This window comes from Sinocyclocheilus rhinocerous, unplaced genomic scaffold, assembly GCF_001515625.1.
Source record: "Sinocyclocheilus rhinocerous isolate Xijiao unplaced genomic scaffold, SAMN03320098_v1.1 scaffold1065, whole genome shotgun sequence".
NCBI classification, from domain to species: Eukaryota; Metazoa; Chordata; class Actinopteri; order Cypriniformes; family Cyprinidae; genus Sinocyclocheilus; species Sinocyclocheilus rhinocerous.
In genome coordinates, this window is record NW_015628720.1 from 824738 (window position 1) to 843348 (window position 18611).

The window sequence follows — 18611 nt, forward strand, 5'->3', positions numbered from 1 at the left end:
GCAAAACAGTGCTGTGTGATCTTTGTTTGGAACTATTTTTGTTGGCAAAATTGAGCAAAAACAAGCAATATCATGTCTAAAATGTAGGCCTAAGTCACTTATTGCTTTACTAAACTTGTATAAAATGATTATAAAATGTGTTATCATGCTGATTATCTGCAGAAAAATGGTAGTCTTTGTGTGATATAGATTAAGTTAACTATATTAAATTATATAAATATAAAAAAGCATACAGAAGTAATTTTGCCGTCCACAATTTACAATGCCTGGAATTTTGAGTTTTAATAGACTAATAAATCAACGTGCGTGCACTCTGTGTGTGATTTGGTGATATAGCCTACTTGATAATATAAGATCGCACATCATTACAACAACACTTACCATATTATCGCAGAAGATATACTGTATATCACACACCCCAGACTCGACTTGAGTGGAAAATGAATCATCCATAATGTCCGATCGCACATCATTACAACAACACTCACCATATTATCGAAGATATACTGTATATCGCACACTCAAGCCTCGACTTTGACTGGAAAATGAAATCGACCGTGATTGTGCGCGCACTTGTTTGCACATGAGCAAAGGTGTTTTTTAGAAGTCTAACTTGCAGACGCCAGACCACTGATTCGTCAAACCTGCTAACGAATATGCTTTGGGGAAATGTATCGGAGTAAAAGTATACATTTTAATTAGGAAATGTAGTGGAGTAAAAGTAAAAGTTGGCTGAAATATTAAAACTCAAGTAAAGTACAGATACTCCCAAAAAATACTTAAGTACTGTAACGAAGTATTATTACTTCGTTACATTACACCACTGGTTTTCACTAGCTGCTCTTTCATTAAAGAACAATGTGACAGACAGGCCCTTTGAATTACTGGGTGAGCAGATGATGTCCTGTACTTAGTATTGTTTTCACTTGTATAATGAAACTTGAAGCAGGTTGTTTTAAAGGGGTCATATGATGCGATTTAAATTTTTCCTTTCTCTTTGGAGTGTTACAAGCTCTTGGTGCATAAAGATCTGTAAAGTTGCAAAGACTAAAGTCTCAAATCCAAAGAGATATTCTTTATAAAAGTTAAGAGTCAGCCACACCTACCTAAAACGGCTCGTTCTAACATTGTGAAAATTTTAAATCAGTGCTCTCATTGCTTTCCTATTTATTGAGAAGTCTAGTGGTTTGTTCAGACGCTAAAGTTTCACCTCTGTGCCTGGGTAGAAAGGAATTCCCAGTATTCAACTTAACTTTTAAATGATTTAACATGATGAAGCCATCTCCAAAAAGTCAGGGCTTTATATACAAAAATCAAACGCAATCTGCCATCTCTGATCAGAAGCAACAGCCATCAGAGCGAGGTTACGAAGGCAGAACAGGAAAAGCCATTAACTGCCAATCACAGCATCGATCGACAAGCCAGTCCACCACAACCATCACCACTGCCCCCCCCTTTTACTCACTTGCACTCTCAAACACTCCAGAACACATGCAGTGTTGCGTATTTGTGTCCATATTGCATGTTGTCATCAAGCTTAACAAGACATAACTCAAAATTGGTCCGATTTTTTTTTTAATAACCCAAGTCAGAGCCCAATAATTTGACTGTTGACTATTTATTAAAAATGCTAGCCTGTCTTTATCCATTCTTTAAAAGCATGATTTTCGTTCTCTGCAAATTTCGCTACTCCATCCAAAACCATTTTAATTACAATACAACAAAGCCACACATTTCTCAAGGAACCAGACATGTGATGTCTACAGCTTTGCATCAAACCAAGATCGTGCAGACCTCTCCTCATCAGCAACGGTCTCTGCGTTTTTGGATCCCGACATCAGATAAAATAGGAAAACTAATAGAGTTGGCGAAGGACAAAAGAAAAAAAGGCGATTGATTTTTTCTTCTTCTCCATTTTCACTAGTGCCGTTAGGACGTAGGGTCTTTAGGAGAATATTTACCTACTTCCCAGCTTAATAGAGATGCTGTATATCAGAGGGTGATCAGGAGCAGAGGTCAGGACTGGGGGGAGCAATTAAAGCCTGTGCATCTGCCAGAGCGGGCCATCCCATTGTGTGCACTGCAGGCTGAAACAGATAGGTGTGCAGGGAGCAAGCAAAAAGGCAATAGTTATCGAGCACCGTCTCGTGTTATTTATCGAGCTTTACTGTAGGTGATTCAGACCCAAACCCACACTGAGCTGTAGAGGACTGCAAAAAAACTGACCCACCTGTCAACTTTTTGTGTGAGCTTTTCAGATATGCTCTTCTTTATCTCCTGGATATCAAGATTTCCCCTGCCCTCCCCTGGAGTGCCTTTGACCCACGCTCCATGACCAGCCAATAAAGCCAGACAGCGTAGTCATGATAGATGTGGCCTGAGGCCTGTGCTCTCTCACCCCACTGCTGTGGCGTCCTCGTCAACACATGAGCTGGGGGGAAGAGGAGTGGAGGGAGTGGGATGGGGCGGCAAGTAAGAATAGAAGGCCAGGGATATAAACCAGACCAGCCATTTTCTCCCATCCAACTCATAAATATTTGCATGGCTGATTTATAAACAGGCCATGCTAAGACAAGATCAAAGTTAACTGTATCGGTTATAGAAAAGCCTGGCTTCTCGCAACGACGCCCCGCACACCACGCTTATACCTGTTAGAGCTTAAGGCCATACATCAACAGACATATTGGCAGGGTTTCAGATCGGCCCGCTCTCGCTGAAAGGCTAATGGTGCCCCTGCTGAGGCTGTATGGGGCTCTGGCCACAGCTCGAGAGACACATGGATTAGTTTAATACCGTGTTTTTGTGCTAATGAAACTGCATAGCCCTGTCGATCAGCCCAGGTTGAGTGGCAGAATGCAGGTGGTGGTCAGGTTTCGAAGTATGCGGTGTGATGTTATGTATAGCTCCGTTCAGATGCAGGAGTGCGGACACCAGAGACAGCGTGTCCGAGAAGAGGACTGCAGACAGCTGCTCGTGCTTCTCTAGCCAGCCAGCCAGCCAGGCGACCTACACAAAGGCCAAGGTGGGGGTAGGCGATTAAGGGTCACTTCTAGCGTGGGACTGCTAATGCCGGACCACATGGTAAAGCTGTGACACGTAAACATATGTTTGTACAGATGCACGCATGCGCACCGCAGTCGTGGCAGACGAGGGGTGTCTAGTCCCGGGCCGCTCACACATTAATAAGTGCGCAAGCTGGCAGATGCGGTCGGCATGGGGAGGAGGGCTGTTTGTTGACCCCTGTGGGAGGGTTAGCGAACTCAGTAATGGTAGAGAAAGAGAACCATTCTCCATGGAGATCTCCTCCTTTTGTCCTAAAAATAGCTGAATAAACAGGGAATCCATCACCAGGACAGGGTGTGCCCCGGGTACGAGCGCAGGGAGAGCCGCTGCTAAACAGGCTGTCTGAAGACATCTGTCCAAGTCGAATATAAAACCAGGGTGACACGCAGACAGCAAGCTGGACATATATGGACTACACGACCCCCCTTCTGTAACATTCTGGTTATATTAAGTGATTTTAATATTGCTTTTCTCCAGGGACTGAGGGACTGTCTCATGTACTGTAACAGTACTGTACACCGTTTGCTTTCACCGCAACATCATTTTGACAAATTAGCCTCAGTCTCGACAAAATGGTTTCTAAAAACCTGCTGTCTCAAAAAACCTAATAGAAATTACCGAAAATCTGTCGGGCGTCGTGGTGCACACATTAGAGGATGTGCAGCTACGTTTTTGTCTGCATTCAGCTCCATTAGCACCAAACTGCAGTGTTTTTCTGGCCTGGCCAGCAGTTGTGTTCTAATCTACAGGTAGAGCCACACGTAGAGCACTGAGAGTTTGTTATGCACCAACTTCAAAGATCTCCCACTGCATCAGAGAGCTGCCGCTGAGCAGCCAGACGCGGCTTTGGTCTGGGAAGGGTTACTGAATTATTACTGATGCTTTGGGGGGTAACTGTCCGACTGCAGGTCTGGGGAATATTAATCATTTATTTGATTGTCCGTATGTGCTGATTAATCAATTTGAGGGAGATCTTCAGGATTAACTACCCTATTATTCCCTTGTAAGAACAGATAAGAGATAAGACTTTAAAATATCATGTACCATTTATCATGTATTTTTAGTCCTCTGCTGATGAAGGCGGGCGAAATAAAAACTGAGGTGAGATTAGGCAGAACAGCAACAGAGGGAAAGAGGGGGAGGGAGAAAAAGAGAGAGAATGATTCTTTAGATCCAACCAGGACAGAGCACAACACATTTAACTGCTGTACTTCACAAGAGGTGCAGGATGAGGAGTGAGAACAGCTCATGTACTATTTTACATAACCAGACAGAGCCTTACTTTCAAAAAGCAACATGCGAGGAGAAATCAGCAAGTGGTGGAACAACAGGAAGTAGAAAACAATAGCGCTCTGCACCTGTAACCACCTGACTGAGAGCAAGGCAGCAAAAGGTGGGGGTTGGCGCCAATGAACCAGTGAACTCGGAACCTGTCATAGGTGAGTGAGTTGTACTTGCTTGTGGCTGTGCATGATTAAACAATGGCATAGTTCCTGGGCGCACCACCCATGTTCGAATCCGCCCTATAAATTCTCTATCCGCTGGCTGCTTGATGTGTTATGTCATGTGGTAATGCCTTTGATTTCGACATACCTCCGTTTGTAAATACATGAGCCTCTTAAAGAGCTGTGGTTACTTTTACAAGCATGGTGCTCCCGGCGCTTTGGTGGAGAATGCAAGGGAGGGAGAATGAAGGCGAGAGCGAGAGACACGGAGCCGGTTTAGAAACTGTATACACTTCTCTCGTAGCGCCATTGCCAAGTGCACTTATGCCTCCAGCCGCTCGTCGCACATGCAGTGCAAAGTGAAGTGACAGAAACTCGAGACGGAGGAGGAGTGAGGGTCTCTCTGTTAGCGCCGTACTCAGGCCTAGTTATGCACTTTCTAGCAGTCTCTACCTGTTAACACACTGTCACCATGCACCTGTGACGCTGTTTGCATGCTCACTGAGTCCAAAATCAAAACAGGGTTGGATCTGGTGCCAGCTAATGCCATTGTGCCATATTTTAAGCACCTCTGCTCTTCAGTGAGTAACAGCTACTTATTTTTGCTATACCTAAACTGGCTGCAAATCTCATAAGGAGGGCACTCTTCCACAACATTTAATACATTAAAGGAGTCACGTTGGCGGCTTAGTGTGATCCTATAACTAACGTTCAATTTACATTAAGAGCGATACAAAGCTTTGCTGTGCTGGCACAGTGGCAGCGCTCAAAATTAAATGCCTCCAAATGGGCAGCCATTGGCGCAACCTCTACAATGACACGGGGACTGATGGCATGAGCAAGTTATTTTGGGACGCGCATGCTGAGGTCCTTCAGAGGGCCCTGTACAGTATCTGTACAGCGACACTAAAGCAACAGAACTGCCTCCAATTAGACCTGCATCTTTTTTTATTTTAGTGATAACGACCATATCTCAGCTGTAATTATGCTGTACTTGGAATGATGAGGGCTTAGGTTATCGATCCACTATTGATCACTCTGATCAATGAGCACTTTGTTTCTTTTTTATGGAAAGTGAAGTTGTATTTCTTCTTTCCTTTGCAAGCTAATGAGTCGGCACTGATGACGGGTCCCATAAAGCGCTCTATGTTTTCAGCACCCATGTGTGTTCTGCTTAAAGAAATAAGAGCAAGATTATGGAATGGACAGGTGAGCCTCTCCCAAAGAGCTCCACTTTTCAACACAAGCGCTCAGGCTCCTCTGGGCATAGGCTAGAGGCCAGGGTTTAAAAGTGCTTGTTTCAAATTCATGTCTTGCTCAAGCGCAAAACATACACTGCTTCAGGGGAGTAATATTTTAATTAATTAAATTGTATTTTTTTTTTTTTTTTTTTTTTTTGAGATGGTACACATCATGATAGTATAGACATTGTATACTTGTGTAAACCTGCATAGCATGTTATGTATTTAAAATAAGTCTAAAACTGAAACACTAATAATAAAAATAATAATATAAATATTAAGTATCCATGTAGTATTTATTCAGTGCAGTCTAAAGCTAGAACTGTGCTTTATGAACAGCAGATTGCGCTCCATATGTTTTGTTTCTCACAATATTCAGGCATTGTATGTTTAGGTTAATTATGACACTAATTAACAAGTTAATTTGCTCCGATAATGTGACAAGTACAAAACAGCTCCATATCCTAGGCTACTGGGAGTTTAATGCTCTTCATGCAGTTAGTAGAAGTCAAAGCAATTGAGTAAAGGCAAACAAAGTGTATCTTTAGAAACAGAGAGAGAGCCACTAGAAATGGATAGGTGCTCAAAGTTTGTGTTACCACTACATTGCCCTCAGACACTCAGAATGCGTATGTGCTATGCAAATAAGCTTCCAAAAGTAACCAGCCCCAGCCCGCCCCCGCTCACTCATTTGCATGTTAAGAAGGTGAGAACTCTTAGGGCCTGTTGCACCATTGTAGGCCCAACGCAGCTAATAAAAGCCAGGCCCTTTAAGCTGAGCTTAAATATTTACTCTGGCACAGGGCCACGATCAGGCCCTCTCATTACGCCAGTCCTGTGGGTGAAGGTGAAGCCGGGCAGATGAGAGGGGGCAGAGCCTGGCAACTCAAACATTTCCTCATCGGAGACCAGTTCAAACACACCACGCCGCTGACTCCAGACTGCCCTTTGTGAATTTTAGAAAAGAGAACAAGGAAGAGGGGAGCATTCTTACCGCCTCATAACCTAACCTGAAGCATCAACCAATTATGTGGTGATGAAATATTCAAGCAGACTAAAAAGGAACGCTGGAGGTGAAAGCTAATACAAACCTGAGGAGTTAATACTGTGGAGTGTCCTTTTGATCACGTCTATGGCTTTTTTAGTAAAGGGATTGTTGACTTGGGTTGGGTATTTGATAACTTGTGGGTTTTTGGTAAGGACTTGACTATAATTAACTCGGATGATGATGATCATCATTCAGGATCCTTCTATACTTTAGTTTTGCCCTGACTTCTGTGAAGCATTAGATATGTGTTCTGGAAGTATGCAGACGAAGAGTTTAATATTTGTTGTTTTGACTAATTTTGTGTTATACCTACCCCTATAGATAAACAAAAATGCAGTAATTCAGTTCTTTTTTGATTTGTACACCCATTATTCAACCAGCCGCTTCTAAAAAACTTGTGCCACCACTCATTTTCAGTCCAAAAGGTTTTTATAACAGTGGCTACAATGTTAAGTTACACTTTCTATACTCAGAAATACAAGATGACTCATTCTGTATCTCCAGCAGTGCTTTTGTATTTGTCTTTGTGAAAGAGACAGTGATTTCTTTTGCAGGTGGGCTATGTTTTTTTTCTTTCTTTCTCACAAATTCTATTCTTGCTAGATCACCAGAACAAGTCATGTGTTTTCAGCTAATATGACAAATAAGACATCATTGAACGGTCTAAGTACCTCTGAATGTCTCTCGATTGATCGTGTCTGTCTCCTGTCTGCATGCCCCGAGACATGCACAGAATTCTTTCACTGTCCCGTCCTAATAATTAGCAATACCGTCTCTTACCAAAATGGAGGGTTAGTTATGGGAAGCATGCTGGAGGTTGCGGGGGTAGGAGGATCCGTACAGGTCCTAAACTGCCCTCCTAAATTTCCAGATGGCACCAGGCGGCCGCAGATGTCTAGGGACAGTTGGAACAGCTGTGCGTGTTGCCCCTAGAGCTCCACACAGCTGTCGCCTCCTGCAGGCAGAGTTATTGTACTACGGGGCTGGATGCGGCTTGGCGCCACAGGGCTTGCATTCATAAAAACAACGGGAGGCTAAGCTGTTAATTAGCTCTTCATGGTGGAAGGCGACGTCTAGCGATTAATATAGTTTTGCAACTCTTTTTCTTTTACCCAACCCTGGATTAAACTTAATTTCCTGCTTGATCTCTGAGTCACTTACTGTAAAATGTGGCTCAGCTCATTGTACAAGTAAAATGCGTTGGTTTTGACTTAAAATACTCCATTATGTGTATATTCTTGCTCTTATTCGTAAAGGCCTTGGAGGACATTGCCACTGCCGTATAATCACCGATCTGGGTATTGATATCTCCACCGCCACGATCCCTTCTATAGAGTTCCCTTGCTCTCTCTTCCTTTCACACCAAGACCGATTCACCCAATGAATTATGTGGACACATTGATCAGCTGATTGAGAACCATTGTTTGGAAATGCAGGGGCATTACTGGAGGAAGGATTACCCTATGCTTGTTTTGCGCCGGTGTATGCGAGAGGGTATTATTTAACTGCTTGTCACTACACCCTCCCTCTAACCGCTATTGCTTTTTACTCAAAGACACAAAGAAACATACACAAACGAGCGTACGCATAATCAACACAAGCTAAATGACTGCAGGCATTGATTGCCTTCTTTCTACAATTATGTTCCTATTGTTTACTTTCTAGCTGCTTATTTATTCCAAAGGAATTCAATAATTATTGCTTTATTTACTGTTAAAGTGCACTGGGGTGGTATAAGCTGCTGGAGAGGATTGTTTTTAAGGCGCCCATTTTTCTGTTTTTCACCCTTGTTCTTTCTCAATGCACATGTACAGTAATCCATTCACACCAGTCTAATCTATGACAGAGAACTGAATCACAGATTCAGCACGGCTATTTTTTTACAGAACTTGTTTAAATCACTGTTTCACATCTGGAACATGACTTGTAATCACTTGGTAAAGTTTAGTAAAGATAAATCACAAACAAGATTGCTTTAATATCAATTGTATCTCCTAGACGGATTAAATGGAGATTGACTTTTCTCCTCAGTCAATGTGAGAACAATGTCACAAATTGTGCTCAGATTGTATTTATTCCAAAGTAATTCAATAATTATTGCTTTATTTAGTGTTAAAGTGCACTGGGGTGGTATAAGCTGCTGGAGAGGATTGTTTTTAAGGCGCCCATTTTTCTGTTTTTCACCCTTGTTCTTTCTCAATGCACATGTACAGTAATCCATCCAAACCGGTCTAATCTATGACAAAGAACTGAATCTCAGATTCAGCACGGCTATTTTTACCGAACTTGTTTAAATCACTATATCACATCTGGAACATGACTTGTAATAACTTTGTAAAGTTTAGGAAAGATAAATCACAAACAAGATCACTTTAATGTCTCCATTGTATCTCCTAGACAGAGATTAAATGGAGATTGACTTCTCTCCTCAGTCAGTGTGAGAACAATGTCACAAATTGTGCTCAGATTGGCCAAGATAGCAAAGTCTTTCATTTAAGAGCCAGATATTTCAATGCGATCCCAATTAAAACCATCAAAGATCTCAATTTCTAATCAAATTCTTCCAAATTATCTGAAGTTTGCTATCTACATTAATTCATTTTATTTCATTATAGACCTATACTCTCACATTGTCAACTGTTTTAGGAGAAACATCAGAAACAAAGTTGATTCTTGAATAAAACATTACACAGAACTAAATTAACTCTTGAGCTATGAAAGAGCAACATCTGAGCAATAAAACGTTCCTCTGGGAAGTAGGAGAATGGCTATTCCAGGAGTACAGAGCAAAGTGATCCTGAAAACATAGCAGAGAGTGAGAGAGGTGCAGGAAGGGGTAGGTATGCAGTTAAGGGGTGGGTACGTGCCGTCTCTCCAGCCACAGCACAGCGTATGGGCATGTCGCCGCTCGCAGTGGCTAATTTGAACCAGCCGCTGAACTTGGCATCCAGCGCAGCTTCTGTGGTCGCGGTCCTGCTACTCCTTCCACTACTGTTGCAAAGTGAGAAACTATATAAAGAAAAAGAGAATTAGAGAAGTGAAGAAGGTAAATCAAAGGACAAACTCATTCACTGCTGCAGCGTACCGTTAAAACGCTGCCTGCTTTTTACTAATAACTTTCTTGAAATATCATATATATATCATTTTTGGGACAGATCAGTTCAGTTTTGTAGAGCTAAGTAAACCCTCTCAAACACACACACACACACACACACACACACATACATACATACACAGAGGGTGAGATATGAGAAAGGGTGCAGCTTCCTGTCTCATCTCTGCTTGGGTTTTTCTGCCCATTAGGCAAATCCCTTTGTCTCTTCTCAGGATGCAGAGCAGTGATCTCATTGGCTATCATTTAACCAGTGACATCATTAGGCCGGTTACAAAGGTGTCAACGCACTTGACTGTATCCATCAGGATGACATACGGCTGAATCCAGTTTAGTTTGCTGCCCTTAAGGCACTGGTGTGACCCCATAGCATCATGATATCAATGGATATATAACCTGGCATAAAGTGCGTGGCCAGTGGTTTGTTAAACATTTTGGCTTAGATCGTGGTTTAGTCCAGTTTCTGTAATTTTCCTGTCTCTGGTATCAGTATCAGACAGTATGCATGTGTGTGTCAGGTTGTACCTATGTGGGGACTAAATGTTTCCAAAAGGACAGTAAATCCTAAAATCACCTATATTGTGGGGACCCCCCACCCCATTTCCCTATCAGGAAAATGGCTTAATAAACATGCATAATGAAAATGCAAATTGGTTTGTGTTGAGGGTTGAAGTAGGTCTAAAAAATAAATTAGCGCAGTATTAAAACAGTAGAAGTGAATGGAAAGTCCCCACCATGATACACCATGAAAAGCAGATGTATGTATGTGTGTGAACGAGTATGAGTGGAAATCACCAGGCCTCGCCACTAAGTGCCGAGAATCATTGGGATAATTACAAAGCAATACACATTCAGACACTCTCTGGCTCACTCACAGTGGGAATTCGTCAGCTCTGGGAGAAATTGATAGCTATTTAGCCACTGGATAGTCATCTGTTTTAATGCATTAATTTTGTATTAAGAGCACTGCCAAATTTAATAGTAGAAATAGGGGTTGGATCAAAAGGGGGTCTTGTATGTGTGTGTGGCTGTACACACACCACATGCACATTTGTGTATGGCTTTAGGCCAGAAAAACAATACTCTACACAAATGCATACGTGAATGCTTGGCCAGTGTATGTGTGCGGTCCAGTTGCACATACATAACGCGTAACAAACTACAGTACTCGAACGAACAATAGAGTTACCTTCAAAAGTCTATATACTGTAGATTGTTGTAATTCAGGTAGGTAGTGACAATTATGTGGCATGGTGATAGTTTAACGTTAGATAAATTGCATGCATTCAAATTCAAATTGAAAAAGAACCGACTATTCTGAACTGACTGATGAAAATGTTCGCTTTTTTCATTAGTGATAACGTTAGTATTTTTTCTTAAGTGTATCATGATTATTAAACCATTTTATTTTTTAAAAAGCAGTGATAAAATTTCATTTTTGTTGACTAAAATTAGACATAATTTTCGTTTGATAGTAGTTATGACTAAAATGAATAAATGTGACATGATGAAATATTGACAATTAATTTTTTTTCATCATAAAACAAATCTGTGTGCAACAATTAACACCTACTGTAGAAGACAGTTTGCACTAATACCTTGTATAGCAGCTCTTGCAGTAACATTGAGAATCCAACACAGACCTGCGTATGAATAGCTTGCATTTGAGTCCATGTACTTGTGTAGAGTATGTTGTGGAACTTAGAGCCGCTTTACCACGATTCCACTGTGGGCCTGGGCATTTGTGGAAGTATGCTGAGTGCCTGCCCTATATTCGGCTCTCTGGCAGTTAAAGCGGTGATGGGTGTGAAAGGTGTGTGTTTTTTCAGCCCACATAAGTGGATGCTTCTGTAGATCCATGTACAGGAGCAGGTAGGTGTTGAAAGTGATAGCTCTGCATGATGGGAGCGAAGCAGGCAGAGACGCGGTGTTGAGTTGCGATGGGGTGGATAAGGTGGGTCGCCCTTGCTTTTCCTCACCTACACGAGTACAGGGGACTGATTCATCGTCCACTTGGGTCGTTATGTGCATATGTGTGTGAGAGAGAGTAATCAAAACTCCTGTCCGGTAAAGATGGGCCGCACTTGCTGCACACACTTGCACTCTCTGTTTCTCTCTCTCACACACACACACACACGCACACGTTTACTCCCTCCAGCCCACTCAGGTTTCGCTCCACTGCACTTCCACACAGCTCATGTGCTCTCCTGTAAGTCTGCCATTAACTTCCAGCCAATTAAATGAATTTTGAGTAGTAATGTAAGCCATGCTGACTCTGTGGCCTTCTCTGGCTCCAGGGGCCTGTATGTGGCTGTTCTGGGGCCCCTGTGGAGGGGAGACTTCTCAACAGCACCCTGACCGGCCCCTCCCTGCTCAGTGAACATGACTTTTTCATTAAGCCGCTGAATTCCTGCACTTCAGTTGGAGGTGATTTATCAGCATGGAGCTTCATCTCAGGATCATAGGAAACAGACACGCCACAGACAAGCGCTCTCTCATGCGTTATTGTGTTTCACGTTCAGACCCAGGGGTGTGTGTGTGTGTGTGTGTGTGTTGGGTGGGAGATTAGGTGTAGAGAGCATCTCAGGAGTCCCTTGTGTGGATGGAATCGTGGAAATATCTGTGTTTTTGTGAGAAAGAGACGTAGGTCCTTGGATAGGTCTGTTTGACCCTCTGGTGTCAGACCTGGAGAGCAATATATGTATCTCTGCTACATGGAAATTATGAATATTATCTCTGGTGTGTTGGAGAGCCTTGAACCTTCTAATATCCCTTACATGAAGTATAATTGCAATGCCATGTTGGTAAAACCATGTTATTCTTTGAAGCACCATAGTGCTTTGGTGTAAATATTGTACCAAAATTGTAATGGTGTAGCATATGGCTAACATATTTAGCATCAATTGTGTGGTAGACTAGCTTCAGTTTTGGGTAAAAAAGTGATATATTGCTGTTCTCTGGGCTGAGCCAGCTAAGGTTCACCCGTGTAAATCCTGCCCTTTTTATGGGCGCTGTAAAACTCCCCACATTTTTTTAAAAAGATCTTTGAAGTTTATTTCAGGTGTCTTCTTTTTCGCTGCACTTATTTCCACAAAGACGGCTGAAGTATAGACATTCATTTCAGTTAATATATTCTCCTCCTCTCTTGTGAAGAAAGAAGAAACTGTGCCATTTCAAAGCAGGCAACGGATTGATTTGGTGTTTTATGCAAGCAAATCTGTGACAGATCAGTGTACCTGAGCTCTGATACGCTGCATATGTGTTAGGGAGGGTGAGGTGGTGAAGCGCAGCTCAAGCAAAGCCCAAAACATCCAGCAGCACCTACTCAATGACATCATACCCCCACTTCAAACAGGAAAGGGAGAGAAGGATCGCACGAGAGAGCGTGAGGAGAAAGACAGAGCCTTTTACGATCACCTAATAACTCCATTACATGGAGCTGAGGGGCACACACAAAAAGCAAAAACCCATTCCTGGAAGTCAGTGGCCCTAATGCACATCTTAGGTATACCAGGGTGACATATGATACCAGCACCACAATTGCCTTGAAAAAAAAAATCCCTTATAGCAATGGTACCCGAAAATTTAATATTACCAGAGAAGGAGAATATTTCAGGGAACATAATATTTTTTTCCTCTCTCACTGTTGTCAACACCTGATGTGGCTTTAATTGGGTTAAAAATCTAATGTTACTCTGGTTTTGTGCATCCGAAGCCGATGGAAATGCATCTCATCTCTGCGCTGCAGGGCAAAGCCAACTCAGCCGCGTCTTAATGAATCAATTTGTTTTCCCCGACCTTTGTCAGGGTTTGGGGGTGGTCTGTGCAGGAGATTAAGAGCTTCTCCAGAAGAGAGAAAATACATGTTTCGCAAGGCAAAAAAGCAGAGAGATATTTTTTCAGATTTGCATCATCTCCTTCATGGTGCAATTTAGTTGCTTTTTCGTGACTCACGTAACAAAAGGTAAACAACGAGTACAAGGTAAAAAGACCTAGGAAAGATGCAGCTGTTTAATCACATTATCATAGTTGGTCTTTTTATATATGGTCTTACAGTGGAGAGAGGACAGGAAATGATGAGCAGAAGTGATTGGAAATGTTACGAGAGGTTTTTTTGTTTTGTTTTTTTTAACTCACATTGCAAATGCAAGTTGCTGGCCATGGCTCCAACCATCTTATGTGTTTTAAATATTAAAGATACCAATGACCTTCATGCACATTTATCATATAATTTTAAAGATGCACCATGCCGTTCTTGAACACAGAAAGGTTATTTGTTTCCCTTGTTTTACATTGAGTGTGGACAGTAGGTGTGCTTATTGTCTCACTATAAATCTGTCACTCTACATACACAAACATAATTCACCAAAGAGATGATGGCCATGAAGAATGAATAACGGAGAAATTGCCATTGATTAACACCGGCAGTATTCACAAGTTGCTTTCGTGAAGCTTATAAAACAATCATGACTTGAAAGAAGACATGAATCAAGGTTAGTCAAGATGTATTAGTAAGTTCTTTGAGCATACATGCACAAGGTGATAACTAGGGACTAGCAGTCAGATCTATAGACCTGCAGTGCCCATATTGTGTTGGTCTTGTCTCATTGATTAGGTGTGGTGTGCTCAATGAACAGAGACTCAGCTCGGGATTGTTGTGTTACCGTTGGGTGTGCGGTGTGGTTGGCTTGTTTTGAGTTTGTGGATCATAGCACATATCTCTGGTCCCCCCTAGGATCTCTATACCCTCTTCTGGATATGGTCAGAGCTCCCCACCGCCGCCCCATCTCTCTCACTTTGCCTCGCTCTCAAAGAAGCAGGATTTGACTCACTGGTGATCAATATTTAACATCCCATGCGTGAAAAAGGCAGATGTTTGGAGTTTCCTTTTCAGAGACGAAAGACTTCTCTTGAGTGAAAGGGATCAATGCACTTTCCTCCGTGTGTCCCTGCTCAAGCTCTTCCTGTAGATGCTGACATGCTCCTCTCGTCTACCTCACCAGCCCCGGGGACGCCAGCGTCCCTCCTATATCTTGTTAGCACACAGAGACACATGCTTACGCTAAGGTCCAGAGACCAGCGTACTGTTGATGAATGACATTGACTTTGTGTTAGACAACAAAGTCCTGATTGGTAATTGATTTATTCATTTGTAAATGGCATTAGGTATCCCGTTCATTAAAAACCCCATGCTAACTCTCTTGTTCATTCTCTCTCTACAGCATTTGCAGCAGCACGAGAACGCTGTGGAGGGCGAGTCGAGCTACTACCACTGTGTCCTGTGTAACTACTCCACCAAGGCCAAGTTGAACCTCATCCAACACGTCCGTTCCATGAAGCACCAGCGCAGCGAAAGCCTGCGGAAGCTGCAGCGCCTGCAGAAGGGCTTACCCGAGGAAGAGGAGGAGTTGAGCGCCATCTTCACCATTCGCAAATGTCCTTCTGTCGACACGGGTAAGAAGTAAAAGAATACGAGTTTATATGCTCATCTGATCTTCATGGCGTTCCCCTCTTTTGAAACTGAGAGTGGAAAATTCCCATGCCATTCATAATTCAGACTTGATAATTGATAGACATTGCATTGTAAATAGACTACAATGTTCATTGTAGTGCAGTTTCAGATCTGGTTACCAATAGAGCAGATTCTTATAATCACCTGGTTCTTCAGACCTGGTCATGCAGCATCAGGGGCACAGGAGTTAGTGAGATGTTTCTAAGTGAATGAGCACAGCACATCTTCAGTCCCTCGGCCGTGTCTATGACATCAATGCCGTGGCTCCGTGCTCCACTGATGACTGATAAGGCAAGAGGATATCCTAAGGAAAATGGCGATCTGGCACAGCACGTTTATTAATACGAGTACAGTCCCCGTGCTGTTCTGCCATTAAACAAACTATCATAGATGCCATTAAGCTCCGAACGGCGAGGGGAGGGAGGCGCCAAAAACAAAAGACGGGGGCCGAGGCCTTAGTCAGACCATACATTAGTTTGCCATTAAAACGACAGAGCTGCAGTCAATTAACACACTGTTTCAGCATGGATTTGGTTTTCTAATCATTTTGACTCTTGTGCCCTGACAAAAGACTTCCATTGTGCGTTGCTCCCCTCCCTCCCGTGAGCCAGGCGGCCCGACTGGCTCTTACTGTTGTGTCGTTGGGGGGAGAGAGAAAGAGAGAGAGTGTGAGAGCAAAAGACGGCGGGGAGTTGGCCTCTAAAGACGCTTTGTTCCGAGGAGGCAGGGATAATGAAGCCAGCGGCCGGGAAATTGCGCAAAAGGCAGTCACAGATCTGAGGAGAATCATTAGAGAACATATTTAGCTGAGCAATTAAGGACAATTAAGCTTTCTGCTCGCTGCACTCCAAATATGTTAATGACTATAGTACAGTGGACAAGTGAACATGCAAAGGCAATAGGAAGGCCCACTTAGGTTAAAAGGGTGGGTGTGCAGGAGATTTAGAGTGTGTTTCTGGGTAGGTGGAGGTAAAGAGTTCACAAACAAGTCTGGTTTTCTCTCTCTCCCTCGTGCTCTCTCTCTTTTTTGGTTGATGTAGCATTTATTTATATATTTTCTTGGCTAACCTTTGATGTGTGTTAATGGATTCCCTTGTTTGTGAGGCTGGTTGGAGGTTAGGTAATGACTCCTGCAGTAAAGATGTGTGGGCAGACACACGCACACACACACACACACACACACATTTGCAACCCTCTGCCATCTTTTTTCTAGTTGCAGCAATCCAGTTGTACCCCCTTGACGTCAAATGAGCTGACAACTCAAACAACACATTATGTCTGCTGTGCGGCACAACTTTTCCAAACTCTTCCAGAATTAGTCAGATGAGATGTTCTTTTTATTGAGAAATGGCTGCGTTCTTTGATGATGGCTGATTGCGTGGCCATGCAAGCTTTTTGATGTATTTAATTACTAGCTTTTTCTAGACTAGATATTATTGAATTTCTGTACCTTCAGGAGAGAATATGTAGATGATTAAGGCAGAGGTCTAGCCCAGTGCTGACTGGGAAATGCTGATGAAGGACAAGGTGAGTGTAAATCGACCAGCAGCTCAAAATGGAACCAGCCTGCCTCTTATTATCAGCTATTGTTTCCTACGCAGACAGAATGAGCGAGAGAGAGGGGTCCCAGCATCTCTGTCCTTTGATAGCTGATACTTGCTAAGTGACGTCAGGATCGGGCCTGAGAGCGCTCGGTTAGGGAGGCTGGGTCTTCAGAGAGGAACCGCTGTCCTAATAGCCTTTGACGCTCTGTTTACCAAACGGAGCGGGCTGCAGTTGGAGCGTTGAACAGCTGATTGATTGCCCTACGGATGCAAGATCAAACTCAAGCTCCTCTCTGCCAAGCCGTGGCGCACTGCTCAGCTTGAAAACAAGTCCCATCCCTTTAAATAGCGGGGCCAAAGTTGACCGACTCTTTTCAACTCTTGTATGTATAAATAAGTATATATATTTAAAGGTCAGTTAAATTAAATGAGGTGTGTAATAAAGAATGTCGGCCTTCTTCGCCTTCTCCTACTCCCTGCTTCGGCATCTTGTTCGAATTACGCTGATAATGAACATACTTCTTCATCAGCGAGTATGAAACATTGCTAATTCCTCACCGTCGTCCGCCGTGCTTATGAACCTGCCCTCCCCCAGACTACCTTTACACTTCTTAATGTCCTGCCCCCCTTATCCAACTGAAACCATTCCCTGATGGTGTAATATTTAATTTCCTCCCCGCTAGCTCTTCTGAGGCACTGGGCTCTTTCTTGTGGTTGAGGCACAGTTGCTAAAGTGGTAGAAGGCTCCCCTGCTTGTTAAAACAAAGCTGGCCCTGGATTTCTGGGTCAGCTAAGCAGCAATTCCCTTGGCTGCTGCCGTGCGGTGTACAGCACTGTTGGTGTTAGGTGCTGGGCTTCTTCCCCAAGCAGAGCTCGACTTTCCTACTCCCCAATTTTCTCGCCTCGGAGTTTCCGACGACTCTGGGCAACAACAATGTGGACTGAGAAGTTTTGCGTAATCCCTAACTCCTAAGTATTAAACTTCAGCATGCAAGTCATCCTGTGCTATGGGCATAAATTGTACCTCAAATCATGTAGACTAAAACATCTAGGGCCAGATTTACTAAAAAGGTCAAATTAGCTTTAGAGCACAATTCCATAAAAGCACCGATGGGAGGGGAGAATTCTGTGTGTGATTTACTAACAATGAGCACATTAAAGAACACAGACGCAGTCAGATCATTTCCATAATGACCAGCGCAATCTACCAAGAGCAGTGCAAATTAGCACCTTCTTTAAGACATGCTTTTTTGGACGTTAAATAATGGCGCAAATACCAGTAATTTGACTAGCGCAAACGTTATTAAATCGTGTTGCATGATTCATTTTAATACTCTCCTCCCATAAATTTTGCGCCTGAAAGGGAAACTCCTACAAATGCATATTCAATAAGGTCAGGCGCAAAAATAACTGTGTACACGCCTTTTCAGCGCTAATTCTTCACTGTGTGTCTTTAGTAAATTTTGACAGTTCTGGTTTGCTCTGGCACAAGCTGTTAGTAAATCTGGCCTCTAGTTTTTAATTAGAGTTCAATGAGTTCAGAATGTAGTATGCAGATAGTTCACATGAACTAGGAGGTGCGACTGCAACCTAAAACTCAAAACTCTTTGCCGGACAATTAGTTTGGAAGTTTATGAATTAAGAGC

General features: G+C 42.8%; 1 protein-coding gene across 1 annotated transcript in view; it reads left to right on the forward strand.

Annotated features, from left to right (window-relative positions):
* Positions 1-18611, forward strand: part of LOC107738341 (zinc finger homeobox protein 3-like) — a 235323-nt gene that overhangs the window by 157973 nt on the left and 58739 nt on the right. Inside the window, exon 7 of the mRNA XM_016550084.1 lies at positions 15132-15363. Coding sequence (XP_016405570.1) covers positions 15132-15363 — 232 coding nt within the window. The remainder of the gene's footprint in view (positions 1-15131; positions 15364-18611) is intronic.